The sequence below is a fragment of the Aphelocoma coerulescens genome, chromosome 4 (genome assembly GCF_041296385.1).
Source record: "Aphelocoma coerulescens isolate FSJ_1873_10779 chromosome 4, UR_Acoe_1.0, whole genome shotgun sequence".
In the NCBI taxonomy this organism is placed as follows: Eukaryota; Metazoa; Chordata; class Aves; order Passeriformes; family Corvidae; genus Aphelocoma; species Aphelocoma coerulescens.
In genome coordinates, this window is record NC_091017.1 from 61,500,785 (window position 1) to 61,519,473 (window position 18,689).

The window sequence follows — 18,689 nt, forward strand, 5'->3', positions numbered from 1 at the left end:
TGCCTGGTGCCAATCTAGCTGCAGCCTCTATCAGATGGAGTTGACAGTGGCTGACTGTCTGCTCTTTGTTAGCCTCAATAAGGAACATTACCAAAGGGCCAGGAGGGGGGAAATCACTTGAGGCCCCTTAGTTGACTAGGAGATCACAGACTGTCACTGGAAAATCCCACTGGTAGCTTAGAAGAAGTTTTAAGTTCAGGGAAGAGGTAGAAAATAGTGTCAATAGACTCAAAGGGAATGACAGAGGTGAATGTGTTTCCTCCTGCAGATCTTGTTGCTATTACGAGTCCAGCCACTGTAGACACCGAGCATACAGAAGTTCTCCTTTACGTGGAAGATCGCGGTCCCGATCACCGTGCAGTCGCAGACCCAGGTAGTGCTTTTGGCCTACATCTGGTTTGCTTTGCAGCTGTTCCTCAGGAGATAATTGTAGAATCACAGAATCATTAAGGCTGGCAAACACCTCTGGGATCATTGAGTCCAACCTTTGGCTAAACACCGCCATGTCAACTAAACCATAACACGTCCACTCGTTTCTTGAATGCTTGCCAGGATGGTGACTCTCCCACTTCCTTGGGCAGCCCATTCCACTGCCTGATCACCTTTCCAGTGAAGAAATTGTTCCTGGTTTCCAAATTGAACCTCCTCTGGTAGAGTTTGAGGCCATTTCCTCTTGTCCTGTCTTCAATTGCCTGGGATAATGAAGCATTCCAGAAATTGTATTTATAATTTTACATTTACAAATGCAGGTTCTTGATTTAATGACTAAGTTATGTTTCCTAGATATGACAGCTATGAGGAATATCAGCATGAAAGGCTGAAGAGGGAAGAATACCGCAAAGAGTATGAAAAACGGGAATCTGAAAGGGCCAAGCAAAGGGAGAGACAGAGGCAGAAAGCAATTGTAAGCACTGTGAAGATAACTTTCATATTGAAATAGATCTCTGTTTCTTTTCATAATGCTAGAATTCAGACTTTATTTTCTTTCTTTTTTATAAAAATACAAAAATTTTCTTACATGTATTTCTTGGTATTTCTCATTGTAAGCAAATATGTGTTTTCATAATAATTTCTGTTTTGGTGTCACACTGCTAATTTTTTCAGATTCTATAAATTGCAACTCTCTAACTTTTTCACAATGAACAGATACAGAGAACTTACTAGAAAAAGGGGTCATCCCAGACTAGTAGAAGAGAACTAGCCTTTTTCTTATACAGATCTATCAGTGAACCTGCCTTCTATACTGTATTTCACCTACTGGACATACACAATATAAGGAGTCAGCTGATATACCAATTGCTGAACTCTCAGAGTGGCTGTAATTGTCTATACAGAGGGTGCAGACAACAGAACTCAAAACTGGGATCCAAAGACATGAATTACAATTCTTTCAGTGTCTGTGATTTGGTTAATTTTTAAGTTATTTTTAGCAAAATAGTTTGAAGACATGATGCAATTTAAAAATGTCACTTAACACTGGCCCTCTTGTAATGAGCATATATTATTTAATTATTTTGTTCATCAGTGTTCTCTATGAAACAACTGAACTACCTGAGGCAAAGGAAATAACCCATGTGGGGATAAGCAACTCTCTTGGCTGTTGTAGCAGTAGCACAGAAGGAAGAATGGCTATTAAATGGACAGGTGGCTCTTGCCCCTTTTGGGTTCCCTATTGGCAAGTGCATTTTGATAAATTAAACTGGGAGCTGCTGTAAATCTGGACTCCTCTTGTAGTTGCTAAGCCCATTTGGTAGCTCACCTTAACGTTTTGATTTTCTTTGTCCTGCTCTTTCCATTCAGTTGTACCTACATGGCTGTTCTGGTTGTGCTCTGGCTCTTGCATGAACTGGTACAGGCCAGGACACTTCATCTTTGTTTCCAGGTTTTCCATTAGTGCTCTGTCCAGAGGTCACCAAAATTAATAGGTCTTTTTCCCAGAGCCATTAGTGGACTTCGTAGCAAAGGTGATTTGTCACGCACTTGGCAGAGTTTCTCCTAATGCACCTACAGAACCGGGAGTGTGTAGAGATTTGACAGAGACTGGCATGGTCTACAGCAGTGAGAAGTTCTGGGGGTGAACAGACAACTTTATGGTCTGATTTTTGTCTCTGCTACTGTTGTTCTTAGTGAGCTTCAGCAAATCATTTCACTTTTCTCCGTGTCAGGTACCCTATCCACAAAGTGTGGGTTATAGGTGTATTTTGTAAAGCACAAGATTTAGAGCTATAACATGCTCTGCTGTGCTGCTCTGAAACACAGTGAAGGCAATGGAATAATTTTGTGTGGCTTCAGACAGGGCCATATTTAAGTCAATTGTTGCAGTTAGTTTTAAAATATCTCGCTTCCATCTGCTTAGAGATGAGCACTACCTTCCAGCAATCGTAGCTTACACTGGCTGTTCTCTCTTAGAGCTACCACAAATTAGAGATTCAAGTTGACCTCTCTCATGGGTGTATCTTGCTACTTCTCAATTACTGTACCTTACCCATTATAAGTAAACATGAATCCTGCTGAGGAGGTAGAAAATCTGATTTAGTTTAAAACAAACAAATATTTGGCAAGTAGCTAATCAAGAGAAAAGGAAAAAATGAAAGAAAAAACTTTAAAAGCTCCAGATATGCTGCATCCTACTTCCTGCATTAAAAATTCTAGACAATTCAAAACCAAGGTTAAATTTATTTTCTTTCTAAAGTGAGCATTTTCATTATAATTAACTTAATTAATGGAATTATTTATTAATAAACATAAATAAATCAAAATTAAAATAAATATCAATAAACAGGACCTGGCAAAAAATCTAAAATCCAGTCATCTGTGTGAGTTCTGCAGGAAATGTGAATTAAATCCTATTAACTCCCTTATACAAAGTCTACCAGCACTTTTACTTTAAAAATCTTGCTTTGAATTGTGCTATTTTATGCCCTGTGAATAAAGGTAAGGATTAGGAGACGGCAGAAAAAGGGAATCTCCGATCTCATGAATTCAGTGATAAAATTTGTGTTCTTTCTAGCATTCTCTGCTCTTTAGCTTACACCTTTAGGTTTATGGGGCTCTTTTGTGTTACTTTTTTCATTCTTGAGGGACTCAACTCATTTATTGTTCAGCCACAAGACTGTCCTTTCTCTCTTTCCTTGAGCTCTTTTCTACAGTCCAATAAGTTTAGATTTCTTTGCTCTCTGTATTGGGGAATTTTTTTATTTTATTTCTAGCCCATTCTTGTGCTGCCAGAATTGATTTATGGCCACATACCTCTAGATACTGTTAGAAGAGTGGCCCAAAGATGGGGCAGTACTAATGCCTCAGTTATTACACAGGGCAGGTGACTTTCTCCATGAGAAGCACCATGCTAAGATCCCAAGAGTTAGTTGTAGAAAGGATGCACAGTAGAAAAGGAACAGCAGTTACGACAGAGCCAAAAGTCAGCAGGTATTGTGGAAGCAATATCCAAAATTAGTCTCTGTGGGACAATAGGCATGGGAAACCTAGGAAAAAGAAATGATAAAAAAATCATATTTTAACCTATTTTAGTCTGTCAAAACCATGTGTGAAGCAATGCCCTCTGATTGTGCAGGCAGCTTCTATTTTGGCAGATGTGAAGACATAGTGACAGAATGCTGAGGAGGCTTGTTTTAGAAGCCTGTGCTCAGGCACGGGCACGTTTGAACGCCCCTTCAGTCTTGCACACCCCACCTTTGCGTTACAAGATCAGGAGCTAGAAGCTTGGGATTCATATTTTCCTGTGTAGATTCCTGAACTCCTATCTATACTTACAGCTGTATACAGGTGATTTGACTTCAAAAGGTACTGTGATATTTGTCTAGTCTTCCATTTCTTCTTTTTCCCTCTCCAGTTACTGGAGATTCAGTGCCTTTTTTGTGGATTGAGGTCTTAATTTTGAGCAGGCATACTTGAAAAATACGGGCTGAGCCTACAAGGTACTTAGAGAGTAAAAAAAAATTTCTGGCAGTCATTCATTCATTCATTCATTCATTTATACTTTTGATTGTGTTTCCTTTCCGAACTGACCAAATGTTAGCATAGTTTAGTTCGATCTTGATTTGTTTTATTTCACTGGGTCATGATTTTTTTTTGGAATGGATCCTCATTGAACGTAAGAATGGTCTGCCACCAAGACCTTAACCATGTAAGCCAGATCATAGTGGGGACATATGGACTATGAAACTTACAGGACAGGAGAGTCTACTTTAGTGCTTTGTAGAAACTGGGATCCACCCCCCAACCAAGGCAGATCACAGTGATTTGCCTAGAGGTCTGAGGACCCCTTTTTTTTCTGATACACTCCAGAAAATTTCTGAGCTGTGTGGGCTTTTACTCCAGTAGTTCATTAGACCATGTGGCAAATACTTTTCAAAGCATAGTGCCAGAAATAGCACATGCCAGTTCTGGAGTCACTAGTTGTTGATTTCCTCATTGATATGGTTCACAAGAGCTGGAGGTTAAGCTGTCTGATGAGCAGCTTGGTGTTGTGGCTGTCTGCTACTCTGCCACTCTGGCCATGATACTGACTTACAGTCATATCCTTCATGCAGCTCATTTACTGTGTGCACTGGCTACTGCCAAGAGGTAATACAAAATCAGGTTATACTCGAGTAGAAAATTACAATTAACATTACTTACTTTTCATTCCTAAATGCTGACAGCCTCTATCTATGATACAAGTATCAAGAGTCCCGGTCCCAGAGAGCTTGCATACATAAGAAGATAAATGCGCTGTGAGGCCACTGCAGTGGAGAGAAACACATGGTTTCAAAGAAAATAAATTGCCCTAAAACAGGAAGGCAGGAGAAAGGTGGTTTCATAAATGAGTGCTTGCCTTCTCTAAAGTCTAAAACCAAAGTCAGCCTATAATGGAGCTCATTTCCACTTATGAAGGATTCAATGTATGTTGTATATTTAGTTCGGATTTTTTTTGTTGTTGCTCATCTTGATAGCCTAGATACCAGGTACTCTAATTTTGCTGTATATGTTTCCCAAAAATGTATCAAATGAATTACCTAAATTTTGAGTTTTACTGGTCCATCATTATTTTTCTAGCAGTCACCATGGAGTGTCTGAACTGTTCAGCCCTTGGTTACCCACACAGCAGGATGTGATAATAATCTTGTCTTTTTTCTTTTTCCAAGTTCCTGTGATTTTTACTTTTGCCGTTCATACTTACTCACAGGCCATACTAATTTTTCTTTACTCAGTGTAAAGAATTGTTTTCTTATTACTATTACACCAGAAGCTTAAGCTTTAATTGCTTTTTTACACCCATAGCATTTCTATTTTTATAACTCTGTCCAACCAATCCCATTGCATTTTCAAAATGGTATTTGGCCTTCAGCTCTAATGATAAAAGTCTTCTTGGCTTTCTACTGGAAGAGAAGTAATTTGGCACGAAAGGCAACACAGGCACGGGGTGTGCACCCAGCCAGCCACCTGTGCTGGAGTGAGCAGCAGAACCTTTACAAGCCCATAGCAGAACCCAGCTTTAAAATGCTCCTGGATTTCTTCTCTCAGCTTCACATAAAGCATTACCTGGCTCTTGGAGAACTAGGTATGCACCACAGATGCGCAGGCAAAAAGTGGTAGGGAAAATGGGAACAGCAGCACTGTGTGGTGTTACCTCTGGAGTGGCTGTCTTCAGTTCCCATGGGCCCCGCTTAGCAGCACCACAGGCAGGCAAAGCAAGCAACTATTGGGGGAAGAAGCAAAAGAACCCAAGTGAAAACTAATACATCTAATGGTCTGTGTTTAGTTCCGTGTGAAATAAAGACTTAGGAATAGGGAATCACAAAGAAAATAAAGTTTTGGAGGAAACCTTTGCAAGACAAAAGGATCCTTAGCATCAGTCAGTGTTTTGGAGGATGAGTGGTCCCTTTATTGACCCTTAGAGGTGTAAGGTATATCCAGGTCTTGTTTTTTCATATTTTGGTGTTCTAATGCTTCAGTATTTTCATTTGAGACTTAAAATACTGCGTGTCAGTCTGAGATTTTCTGCCACATCTTCCTATTCAAATGTTTTTACTGCGAAGAAGAATGAGCAAGATTATGAAAGAAGACAGACATGTTAGGCTTGACGGAGTTGGCTGGACTGTTCTTTTTCTCTTTTTACCTGGCAGAGCAATGAGCCACACTTCAGGCTTATGATGCAAAATAAATCATGTGCACTTTTGGGAGGGAAATATGAACAAGTACCTTCTGGAGTTTCCTGCATATATGCCCATATAAATTGAAAACAAAAGCTTTTCTCTGCCTTTCTCTAGGTTTCCAAGTCATCTATCTCATATCCTCTAACAAGTGCAGTAAACATCTTACTTAATATGCACATACAGACTTACACATGTAACTTATTATCAAAAAAAGGTCTTTAACATTTGGAGGTGTGTTGTAATCTTGTTAGGCTTCTATAGCTCTTATTATTAATGGGAATGAAAGGAAGGCATCTCTGTGAATATTAATACATTCTTTCATAGTTGCTTTAAATAAGCCGAAGTTAACCAGGGCAAAGACAATGCTGTGTGAATCCTGTGTTCTCCTGTATGTTATTCCATCACGGCACTCTGCTTAAAAAAATACTTGAACCCATCTCCTCACATGTGCACACTGGAGGACATATGGTGCATTTCAGCTTTAAATTTGAATTTCCTTAATTTTGCAGGTTCAACTTACTCCCTTAACGGTACTTGAACAGGCTTTTTTTTTTAATTGTTCAGTTTTGGTTTATTACAGTTGACTTAAAGGGATATTAGAGATATAAAGGTTATTAGAGGGATAGAAGAAGAAAAAATTGCACAGGCATGCAGACAGACTTAGGGAAGAGTGTGCACTAGATATTTCCATCACACTGTAATATAACAATCTCCATGTCAGTGAGTGAAACATTATGTTTTTTTCAGTTGAGATGTATTATCTCAGCTGAAGTATATTAGACAGTCTGGTGTGTTATGTTCTGCTCCATCTGGTCAGTCATTTAGGTTCAATAGCAAGTATCAATGGAATTGTTTCTTATCAAGTGTTTCAGTGCGGTTAAATCCTTGTTTTGGTAAAACAGTCTGAAAAAGTAATTACTGTGCATATGCAGATTTTCCTGGTTTTGAAGTTTACAGCACCCAACCATAGTGAAGGTAAGCAGAATTAGAATGGGGAAAGTGGAAGAAATGCAGATTTCTGTAGCTTGCAATCTACAGTCTCTGGTTCACAGAAGCCCTACTGAAACTCCTCTCAAGAAGGTCAGGGCTGTGGACTGGGAAACAGTAGAGACAGAGGTAAAAAGCAGCAGCTGTCTGGAAAGTACCCTTGTGCCCTAAATGTATGGCTGGCTACCCATGAGCACAAGTCCTTTTAGCCATGCTGGCTTCTCCAAACGGCACTGCTATGGCAGGGAGCAAGGGCAGCTTTTGGACCCTGCATTTTGGAACATTTTAAAATGGATGTGCCTGTCCCAGCATGGTTACAGAGGACTACCAAGGCACTCACCATGGTTCCTTACATAATCAAAAGCAGCAGTAGTTTCAAGTATCTAAATGAGATCCTTACCTGATCCCACTGATTAAGGAGAGCTTATACATACTTTGGTGCAGCAACCAAGGACTCCACTGGGCTGACCAGGGACCCATAAAGGGCACAGGTAATTCTTGTGCCATTCCTTAGTGGGTAGGGTTTTTGGGTAGGAATGTTTGATTCTTGTATCTCTGTTTTCTGCAGCTTTAAACTTTCATTCCTCAGGAGCTTAGATTAACTGGATCTGAGCCCCTGAGATTTGTGAGGTCAGGAAAAGAGTCAGTGAAAATAGTTTACTGAAAGTGCTAGTAAGAAGGAGTTTCTGTTGGGAGACAGATATTTTAGTGCTGGCTTTCTGCTGCAGGAATTGTTTATTTTATTTTGCATTAAATAGTTCCTGAGAGCAAAGTGCTCTCCTGGGAGCAGAAAGACAAGATTTTCAGCACCCCTAACTACGAGTTCTGATGGTCTCTTTATCTCAAATGAATACTCAAAACAAGTAAAGAAGCGACAATATAATATAATTTCTGGTTTTCCATGTGTTTTGGTCTGATCTCAATTGTATTGTCCGTGGTCCAAGAATGACTAGTGCTTTATGCCTCTGTGGGGACTCATGGAAAAGATACATTTCATGCTATATCTGAATTGTAACACTATAAACTACCTGTCTCTTCAGGCTAGAATGTTTCTGAGCAGGAATACAAGTCTATATTTAGGTCCCTAGTGCCTTTTGCACTGCACAGTCGAGGTGCCATTAGCCTTTAGGCACCTCCAGGTTACGATAGTCATGAATTCTCAGCAGTCAGTGTAGCTCCTTCGGCATTCGGCACCTAAATTCTGCACAAGTCTCAGGTGCCAAAGTTGATGGTTTAAACTGACATTGCACCACTGACTGACAGATTCACACCAGCTGAGAATGTGGTGGTGGTTCGATTTATGGGACTACTGTGTGGGTGTGTAAGGGATGAGCTGTAGGGCCAGTAGTGCCCGGCCAGAGGCAATCGGAGACAGGAGGGCTGAGCACCCAAGCCATGGATAGCTCGTGCTTCTTTGCCCTGATTACCTTAAGGTCAGTGTTTGAAAGATCTCCTTTTTCCATTTTCTTTTCTTGCAGCTCACTAAATGGCTCTACCCTTAGAAAAGTGTTTATCCTAAAATTCATGAAGTGACTCTTCAAGGGTTTCCCAGTCCTCCCCTCATTCTGCTGAGCATTTGCACTAAGAATGATACAACCATGACTTGATTGTTATAAAAGTACCTGATAGTTTATTCCAAGTGTTGAAAGAACATGCAGAAGATACCCTAGCCTAGGAACTTCAGTCAGATGGTTTTTATTCTGAATAAACCAAAAGGCAGTGGTGACTGCAGGATATATTTTACTTCCTGTCATTGCCCCAGAAATATTTATTTTAATAAAAGACATCTTTTGGACTTAGTCCTGGTTTCTGCTGGCATAGAGTTAATTTTCTTCATAGTAGCTGGTACAGGACAGTGTTTTGGTTTTAGTATAAGCATAACGTTGATAAGAAACTGATGTTTTAATTGTTGTTAAGTAGTGCTTACTCTAAATGGAGGACTTTCCAGTTTCCCATGCTCTCCCAGGGAGCAGGTGCACAAGATGCATGGAGGGAGCATGGCCAGGACAGCTGACCTGAGCTGGCCAAAGGGATATTCCATAGCATATGGCATCATGCCCAGTATATAAACCAGAGGGAGTTGGCTGGGAGAGGCAGATCGCTGCTTGGGGACAGGCTGGGTGTCAGTCAGTGGGTGCTGAGCAATTGTAGTATGCAGTGCTTGTTTCTCTTGGGTTTTATTCCTCTCTCTCCCCTTTTCATTAGAATTACTATCATTATAATTATTACTATTATTATATCTTACTTTGTTTCAGTTATTAAGCTGATGTTAACACAGACGTTTTACCTTTTTCTGCTTTTCCTCCCCATCCCACCAGGGAGCAGGGAATGAGCTAGGGGCTGCATGGTACTTAGTTGTTGGCTGGGTTTAAAGTGTGACAACCTTAAACAGTTTTCCCGCTATTTTAAGGTATGGATTATGGTGGAACATGATTGCAGGATGAGTCAGCTCTTGAGTCATATGAGCTTATAACGTTATGCTTGTAATGTTTTGTTATGTCTGTGGTACTCTTATGCAATTATTGTGTTACTTTATGCTACTCTGCAACTAAGATGAGTTTTGATCAGTATTGTATACACAGCAAGAGAAAGGGAGCTCCTAGTTTGGAAGAGTTTGCAGTCCTGGAGGGGAAGTGGTAGAAAGGATGACAGGGAAGAAGGTGCAGTAGGATACAAAGGGAAGCATCTGTCAGTGTACAGCAGAACAGTAACAGCAATCTGTGTACCCTTCCAGGAGCACACCACCTGACAAATGTGGTGTCATTTAAATACCTTAGATGCTTTCCAGGAGATAACTATTTCATGTACTTGCAAGATGCAGTAGGTGTTCCACAAGAGATTGTTCCTATAATTATGCATCCACTGCACATCTGTGTGTGTATTTGCATGCATGTATGTATAGGTTCATCTCTATTACACATTTGTTAAAAATATGCCTTCCCGGTTGCTCTTTATCAACAGGAAGAACGCCGTGTGATTTATCTGGGTAAAATCAGACCTGACACAACCCGAACAGAACTGAGGGATCGGTTTGAAGTTTTTGGTGAAATTGAGGAGTGCACAGTAAATTTGCGGGATGATGGGTAGGAACTTTTGAGATTATTTCTTGTTTGAGATCTGCCATATGTAAAAAATTATGGGAGTGAGATTACTGGTATGAGAGTTACCAGTATAAGTCCTGTGACAGATGACATGCTGAGTTCAAAACCTTACTTATTTTCTTTCATCCTTATTTATTAATCTTGCTAGTTGAGATTTCCCTGTCCCAGAAATAAGTATTTAGCTGCATGACAGGACAATCATGCTGATAAATGGATGCAGTACTTCTGGCATTTCCAATGCTGGGTCTCCAGCAAGTCTTGCTTTCAGGAAGGGGTTACACTAATGTGTGTTAACTCTTTTCAGCTTTTGTTCACAACTGTTTTTCAATGACAGAGACAGCTATGGTTTCATCACCTACCGCTATACATGTGACGCCTTCGCTGCTCTTGAAAATGGATACACTTTACGCAGGTCAAATGAACCTGATTTCGAGCTGTACTTCTGTGGACGCAAGCAGTTTTGCAAGTCTAACTATGCAGACCTAGGTAGGTATTTTGTTCTATGTGAATTCAAGTACATAACTGGAATCTTGTAACTCATGAGAATTTAGGGTTTGCTTCTTTTTTGCTTACTGCTGATAAAATTTAAATTATTGGAGGGGTGTTGAAGAAAGTGGTTTTCACTTGCTGTAAGAAATATAAAAGTCTGCTAATGTGAGCTGGCTTCTTTCAAATACTCCAAACCGTGAATATTCTTTTAAAGCCCATTTCCATAGTTATGAGAAATAAGTGCTCAATATATTCAATAATACATTTCTAAGTTGAAAAGATAGCACCACAGAAACTTCCCACATGCTTTACTCTTTACTGCTATAACTGTTTGATTCCAATACCTCATTTATGTATATGAGCAGTAAACAGAGGACAAAGTAGATGCCTCAACCTAACTTCATTATGATTCTTACTTCATCATGAGTTCTATTGTAGATGGGCAGAATTTGCCAGGGCCACTTCTTAAACACGAATCATAGTAGCTCAAGTTTGAAAGGTAGAAGAGCTTGTGGCCAAATCTGACCCTTAGTGTGGCAAAAGCCACTGACCTCAACTGGTGATTCTAAAATTGTGCATAAGCATCTATGTATGAAGGTGTCTCCTTGCAGGGCCTTCCAGTCATGATATAAGAGGTTCCAGCCTGTCGAGAGCTTAGCAAATCTCTTGGTGTTTACAATGATGTGGGCCTTTATGCACGCCAGTCTCCAGCCCCTAGTATGCTGTGATAACTCCAGTCCCAAGTGTGCATGCTGACTGTTGACAACACATCTGGGTCTGTCTGAGTCTTGCCTGGGCAAAATGTGTGGTTCTGTTCTATGCTCCTAATCAGGGTGTGGTGCTTCCCCTTGCAAGGGTTTTTGGAGATGTTCAAAGTCCTACAGCAGGAATACTGATATTAAGTATATGCATAAAGAAACTATGCAGACTACCAAAACAGCCTGTGTAATACTACAATATATTATAAACTCACCTCTTATTTAATTACCTTTTAAAATGTAAAGTATTCATTAAATGTTAAACCTTTCCTAATACCTGTATAAATAGACTAAAGGCATGGGACGTACTCTTTTCTGAATAACACAGCAAGGCACATTTTGCTGTTGAATCTATACTAATCAGATATTGTGGATTTTTTTATGAATAAATGACCACAGTCATTAAAATCTCTCATAACCCTGTAACACAGTGCTAATGAAATCTTGTATGTGCTGCCCTCGGCTTTGTACAATGCAGGAAGTGAATACAGATACATTTTTTCTAACCAATTGATGTCTTTTCAAAATAAATTATAAAGATGATACGCATTGTTCACAATGAATATGCTATAATTCACTTCAGTGGCTAAACAGATAATGTAAAGCTAAGAAAAGGCAATTGACTGCTGAAGAGATATAGGGTTGATGTAGAAAATATAAAAGGTAGCAAGGCATTTGTCGAAATGTAGGCTGATAAAAACAGTAAAACCAGATTGAAGTCTTGCCTTGATTTGACTTATCTTTAGCAATGGAAGCCAAGGTCATCTCTGTATCTCAGAAAATCTGGGGTTTAAAATAAGTTGTCTGAAGGGAACCCTCTTGAACATTATTCATCACTGGGAGTATTCCCTGTCAGCTCTCTCCATTGTGAGTGGGATTCCCAGAGTATCTGTGAGCAGACTGTTTTCACTTTGTCCTGCTGACAGCTTGAGCTTCTGTACTTCAGACTGCATTGCCTGTATTTTGCAGAGTATCTGATAGAGCAACATAAGGAAATGGCAGGATGAACTTTAAAATTCATGAGCTGGTACTAGGACAGAGAGAATTAATCAGCTTTGGGCTGAGTATAGAAGAAAGAAAACACTTGAAAATAGTAGTCAGAAGTTTAACACCTCTCCTCTGTGAGAAGATACTGTCTTAACAGAACTTGTAATGAACATTTAATGCAGAGTGTGTCTTATAGTGGTAAGATGGGGAGTTCTGATTAATTCAACACAAGAAATGGCAAGAAAAGGGCACTCTCATAAACGAGCTGTGACACAGGAACTGGTGAGAGTCAGTGTTAAGCAGGGTTGACTCCAAAAGGAAATTCAGTGCTTGCAGCCATGTCAGTAGTTGTACTGGAGCTGTGTGACCACAAACATACAATCCCTCCTCTGTGCTGGGAACAGACTGACGTCCGTGTCTGAGCAACTGACAAAGCTGAAGCAGGTATCCCAGGCCACAGGAGCTGGGCTCTTCTTGCTGCTGTGGCTCATCACATGTGATGCAGAAAGCTGAGGAGCGCACCTGAAGACTGCTCATACAGCCCTGCAGAGACCCTGCCCAGAATTGCTCACACTCCAAACAAGCAAACCCAAAAAGATGAGTTGAAGCAAAACTAGAAATTCTGGCAGGTGTAAAGACTTCCACAAGACCCCAAAGTAAGGCAGACAGAAGCAGCTGTGTCCTCTGTGCACTGCTCACAGGCTGCCCTGGCTATCTTCAGAGCGTTTCTCAGGAGAATTGTCTTGGATATTGCATGTTGTGAAACAGCAGTTGCAAGGCAAGGGTGGAGTTTTGGTTAAGGCATTTGTCAACATTATCTGGACTACTTTGAGACCTTTGAGTGTTTCGGTGCTCAAGTCCTTGAGAAAACTGTTTTGAGTTAACCTGCTCTAGATGTACATGCAATTAGTGGTTCTTCCCCACTTCTGATGATGTATAGTGCTTTTGTTAAGTGCTGCTTCTTACCAGGAATGCCTAAAGCTTCTGTGATGATCATTTCTATGCTTTTATCATCCCATAAAGTTGTGGTTGTAAGGTGGATTTTTTCTTCAGTGCCTTGTTTGTACTGATGTACAGAGAAAATAAGTAGTTCTTGCCTCTTACTTAACCTTGCATCCTTTGGGTTTCAGATTCAAACTCAGATGATTTTGATCCTGCTTCCACTAAAAGCAAGTATGACTCCATGGATTTTGATAGTTTACTTAAAGAGGCACAGCGGAGCCTGCGTAGGTAACAAGCATGTCATCTGAGGAAAACAAAGGGATGGCGAATACCTCACGGACATCATGTCCTTCAATAATGGACAACTAAAAAGTCGTACTTAGGAATTTCTCCTACTTTACACTCTCTGTTCAAAACCATGGTTTACATGAACACAGCTGCTCGAGGAGTGGAGGGGCAGGATGCTGTCCAGTAAGCACACGCATGTCCATGGGTGTCAGCTTCGCTTTCGCGGGTGAGCGGTGGCGGGGGAGCCGGGCGTTCCTTGTGAGTTCAGTGCAAATCACGAGACATGGCAGCAGTTCCACAGAGATACACGTACAACAATGAACTGCAAAACCTGTACATATTGCATTTTAACAAAAAAGAACAAAAACAAACAGAAAAAAAACCCCAGTGTGAGAACTGCGGCTGCTGATGTCTGGGGATCAGACACTGCATTTTTTTTTTTTTTGTAAAGAAGCTTCTTCTCACAACACAGTGATAATATGACAATCCAGAAGAAACCACAGGTCCCAGAAGCCTGCAATCTGTCTTAGCTTTGTTTTAAGATTGTTCTTTTTTTTGGTTGGTTTGTTTTTTGGGTTTTTTGTGGGGTTTTTTTTTGCAGAAAAGAAAATTAAAAGGCTCAAGCTTCCCTAACATTTTGAAGTTTCATCTTTTAATTCTGACACCCATGTAAATGTCTACAACATTGATCTTCCACAGCAAAATTTTCAAAGCCTTGTTAATGGTCAAATGTGCAGCTTGTTCAGCGATTTATTCTAATGAGCGGACGTGGTGTTACATTATTAATGAGAGTTGGATATAACTATCTGGGTGTGTGCACAGGTAGTTTATTTGCTACATTCTCTAAAGTAGTTGAGTATTTACAAATGTTAAATGGAGTATTTTTATTTATGTACATACTGTATGACGATGTTCTTTTTTGTTACAGCTATGCACTGTAAATGCAGCCTTCTTTTCAAAAACTGCTGAATTTTTCTTAATCAAGAATACTCAAATGTAATTATATGAGGTGAAACAATTATTGTACACTAACATATGTAGAAAGCTGAACTTACGCTTATATATATTTGATTGTAAAAAAAAAGAGAAAAGCGTGTGGGTGAGGGTGTGAGTGTGCATATGTGTGCGTGTGTGTCTGAGTGCAAAAATGCATTATACACATCCATCCCTCCTTTGGTGAGCTTATATAAGAATTTTGTCAAGAATTATCCTAGCCCAAAAGATATTAACCACCTTCTGCGGTATTTTTCCACATTTTTCTCATTGCTTGATTTTCTTTTGCAGTTTTATACACTGAATTTGTTAGGGGAATGAAATTTTCTCATCTAAATTTTTCTAGAAAATATCATAATTTTATGTAAAGTCTCTCAAATGGGTAATCATTAAGAAATGTTTTTATTTTATGTATCAACAGTAGTTTTGGAACTAGAGGTCAAAAATCTTTTTAAAATGCTATTTTGTTTTAATTTTTGTGATTTTAATTTGATAAAAATATGCTGAGGTACTAAGTACAGTATGATTTTTACAGTAATTCTGTGTCTAAACACTGTTCTTGAAGCCAGTAATCTTTTCATTGGCAGAGTTTAATGATGGTATTTATCTATATTTTTTACAGTTATGCATCCTGTATAAATACCAATCCTTCATTCCTTTGTTTACTAAAGAGACATATTTATCAGTTATAATTATCCTATTTATTATAAATTATGAGATGACTAAAAGAATAAAAAGGCCAGTGGAAGTTTTATACCTAGGATGCATGATGGTTGTCAGTTTGGAGTAAGCAAGTGCTTTGTTTGGAAATTCTGCTTTTGCAGAAGCAGTGGGTTGGTTTGGGGTTTTTTCCTTTTTTTTTACTATGCACTAGCATGGCCTCAGATGTGCCCATAACGTTGTTGCTGATGACATTGCTTCTGTTAAATTAAATATAAATTTCAGGAAAGAAAAAAACCACAAGAGTATAAACTACTGCTATTCTGAGCATCAGAATTTCATCTGAACTCGGAGTCTCTACTGAATCAGCAAAGTTTGGAATTTGCTTGTGAATGTATACATTTGTTATTCTACTACTCTTTGGCATTCATGATTCCTCTTAAAGGTATGGCACACCTAACTATTTAATCTACTTTCCCACTCTAAATCTTAGAAAACTGATTCTACCCCCATACCAGTGCAGTTGATTTTGATGGCTGCATTCATTTTATCACCAGCATATTGTGTTCTGAGAGATTCCACTGTCTGTCCTGTCGGATGCTTGCTTGATTTTTTGGCTTCTTATTTCTCAGTAGATAGATAGCAATAAAACAAAAAAAAAAAAAAAGAACTTTTCTGGAGGTTCTGTGTTACAAATGTAACATTCTTTACTCTGCATAATTCTTGTTGTTGCTCTGTAGGTTAAAAATGCAGGTATTTTAACTTTGTGTGAATGCCAAACTAAAAGTTTACAATTTTCCTTTCTGGATTTTGAGTATCTTCTGTTGTAAAGAAAAATATTAAAAGCAATAAATTATTTTTAAGAAATCAATATTTAGTATATCATATTATGTGTTCAAGGACCAGATGCATTACCTATTTTGCCTTTACATTTCTGTGATTAAATTTTAAAATGTTCTCTTTTGCCCTAGATTGCTGACATTAATAAATTGGTGTGGGGCTTGTGTGGGGGCATTATTTATTTTTCACCAAGCAGGCATAATGATGTGAGTAAATTTTTTTTTTCACTGGCCTGGCAAACATTCTCATCTTGAAGATGGCTTTCCTCTGTGGATTTACAAATTACATATGAAATTAATAGAGCTAGGATTGCTGAATAAAGCTATTTGGATCCTTCATAGACACTGTAGTAGGAAATCCATCAAAATATAAACTCGGTGTTTGCTTTTCTTTTTTTCTTCCCCAAGAACATTTCAAATTAGCACATGTACCACATTGTCACCAGAGGCAAATTGCAGTGTAGCTCTGTGTGTCTTTTATATGAAGATTGTACTGTTGCATTCATGCTGTGGTAAGTACCACATCCGCAATACAGGTAACAGAACTGGTACTTAGGAACTGTGATCTTTCCAAGACCTGAGTAATTCCTACAGAATGGAAAATTATCTAAATACTAATCCAAACAGAGGGAGCCTAAAGTTGAAGAAAAATATCTATGCTAAACTCCTCTGAAAAGTAGTTGGGCTGCCATCACCAAGAGCAGCACTGAGAGGAAAGTTTGTGTCTCTGGGGTAATAATACTTGGGTCAGTTAAAAAAAAAAACAAACAACAAACATGAAACAACCACACCTCCTTGTCATCCCTTTAGATGTAATCCTACTAGGTAATGATTATGTGTCCTTTTTAATGGCTGTAATGAGAACTTCAATCACTGTAGTATAAGATCTGATCTATAAATGACCTAGAATAGCCATGTAATTGAATGTGATGATTCTAAATTTGTACCTATGTGACAGACATTTTCAGTAATGTGAACCACTGACCTGATGGAGCTACTGTAAGATTTGTACAGTAGATGAACATGTAAAGTTGTAGGTTGGACTATGCTGAACAGGGAAAGTGAGATGCTAGTTAAGCCCAAGCTGGGCTATTTTCCACCTGCCGATTCTACATGTACTTTTGTGGTTTAATTCATTGTATGAAAATTCCTGTGATTTTTTTTCTTTTTTTTTTAATGTGCAGTACACATCAGCCTCACTGAGAAAATAAAGGGAAACGAATGTTTCAAATCCATTTCTGTTTCTCATTTTTGTTACAAGTGACAGGTTTTTTCTCCCACAACTGGTTGTGTACTGGGTTTTGTATTACTCTTTCTAGCGATTGTAATTTATTTCAGATTATAGGCCAGAGCACACCTGCATTGCTGCACTTTGGTCAGGGGACAGCATCACCAGTTTTAATACATTTAATGGTAGAAAGGTGCTATGTGCCTTTCTGCCATGAGTACCTAAGTCTGTTGAAAAGACATGCCATAAACCATGTAAGAAAACTTTTAAACAATCCTCAGTAGAGTTTAAGAGTTGCTGGTTTGAGTTAGAAGGGGGTGAGGAACATAAGGACTTTTCTTCTGGCCACGCTGAATCCCAGTTCAGGTAGTAGGGACTGAGAAGTGCAAAATGGTTGGTATCTTCCGTCCTGAGACTATAAATACCTGGACTAGGAGTAAGCCTGTCATGAGAGTCCTTCACCAGCCTCTGTCTCAGTAGACAGGTCAGGAGGACCAGACAGGTAGGTGGCTGGACAGGTATGGCTTTCCTGACTCCTTTGTGGATTGGTACAGCATGCAGCATATGAGCTTCCACACCAGCATTGCCACTGGGCAGGCAACAGGAAGGCCTGGGGATGGCAGAGGGTATTCACACCCCTCTCCTTTACATGTGCAGAAACAGGGGAAGAACCGCTTTTGTTTGGTTTGCCCAGGGTTCATTCACAGGTAGCCAATTCATGGTTGCAGGCCTGTCCTGCTGTGTCAGCAGCCTTCTCTGGGGGTGCACAGCACCACACCGTGTGACCGAGTCTTCTCATCAGATGGCGCCTCAGGAGGGACCCAGCTGTGGTGGGAGGAGCAGCACAGGGCAGCTGGTGGACAGCCTGGCTGTGCTTCTTAAGGAAAGGACCACTAAATTCACTTGAAAAAATTGCTTTTCTCAAAACAGCTAGCCTCCAGCTCATCTCTGTTCCTTACATTGCTGTTTAATATATGCTCTGTAACTTGCAAAAATGTTTAGCTTTTGCATTTTTACCATTTACTAATCCGAACTGTTGTGCTTGGCTCTCGCAAGGGTGGTAGAGTGAAGTTCCTCACTGTGTGGGATTTGCCATTGTTAAGTCACTGCTCCTGATCAAATTAATGCTCAAAACGTAGTAGGCCAAATCATTCCTATGTTTCTCATCAGTCTTGCTGCTGTTCCTCAAGGCATGAACTTAACCCAATATTTCTCCAGTTACTAGGCTTTTTAATTTCATTTATTTATTCATTTCATATTTT

The 18,689-nt window shown here is 39.5% G+C and overlaps 1 protein-coding gene across 2 annotated transcripts in view; it reads left to right on the plus strand.

Annotated features, from left to right (window-relative positions):
* The window catches only part of PPARGC1A (PPARG coactivator 1 alpha), a 367,686-nt gene extending 350,252 nt beyond the window's left edge, over nt 1-17,434 (plus strand). For both annotated transcript variants that reach the window (XM_069014332.1, XM_069014333.1), the window contains exons 9-13: nt 269-373; nt 784-904; nt 10,104-10,225; nt 10,578-10,729; nt 13,608-17,434. In XM_069014332.1, coding sequence (XP_068870433.1) covers nt 269-373; nt 784-904; nt 10,104-10,225; nt 10,578-10,729; nt 13,608-13,711 — 604 coding nt within the window. In that variant the 3' untranslated portion in view covers nt 13,712-17,434. The remainder of the gene's footprint in view (nt 1-268; nt 374-783; nt 905-10,103; nt 10,226-10,577; nt 10,730-13,607) is intronic.
* Nucleotides 17,435-18,689: the final 1,255 nt, after the last annotated feature.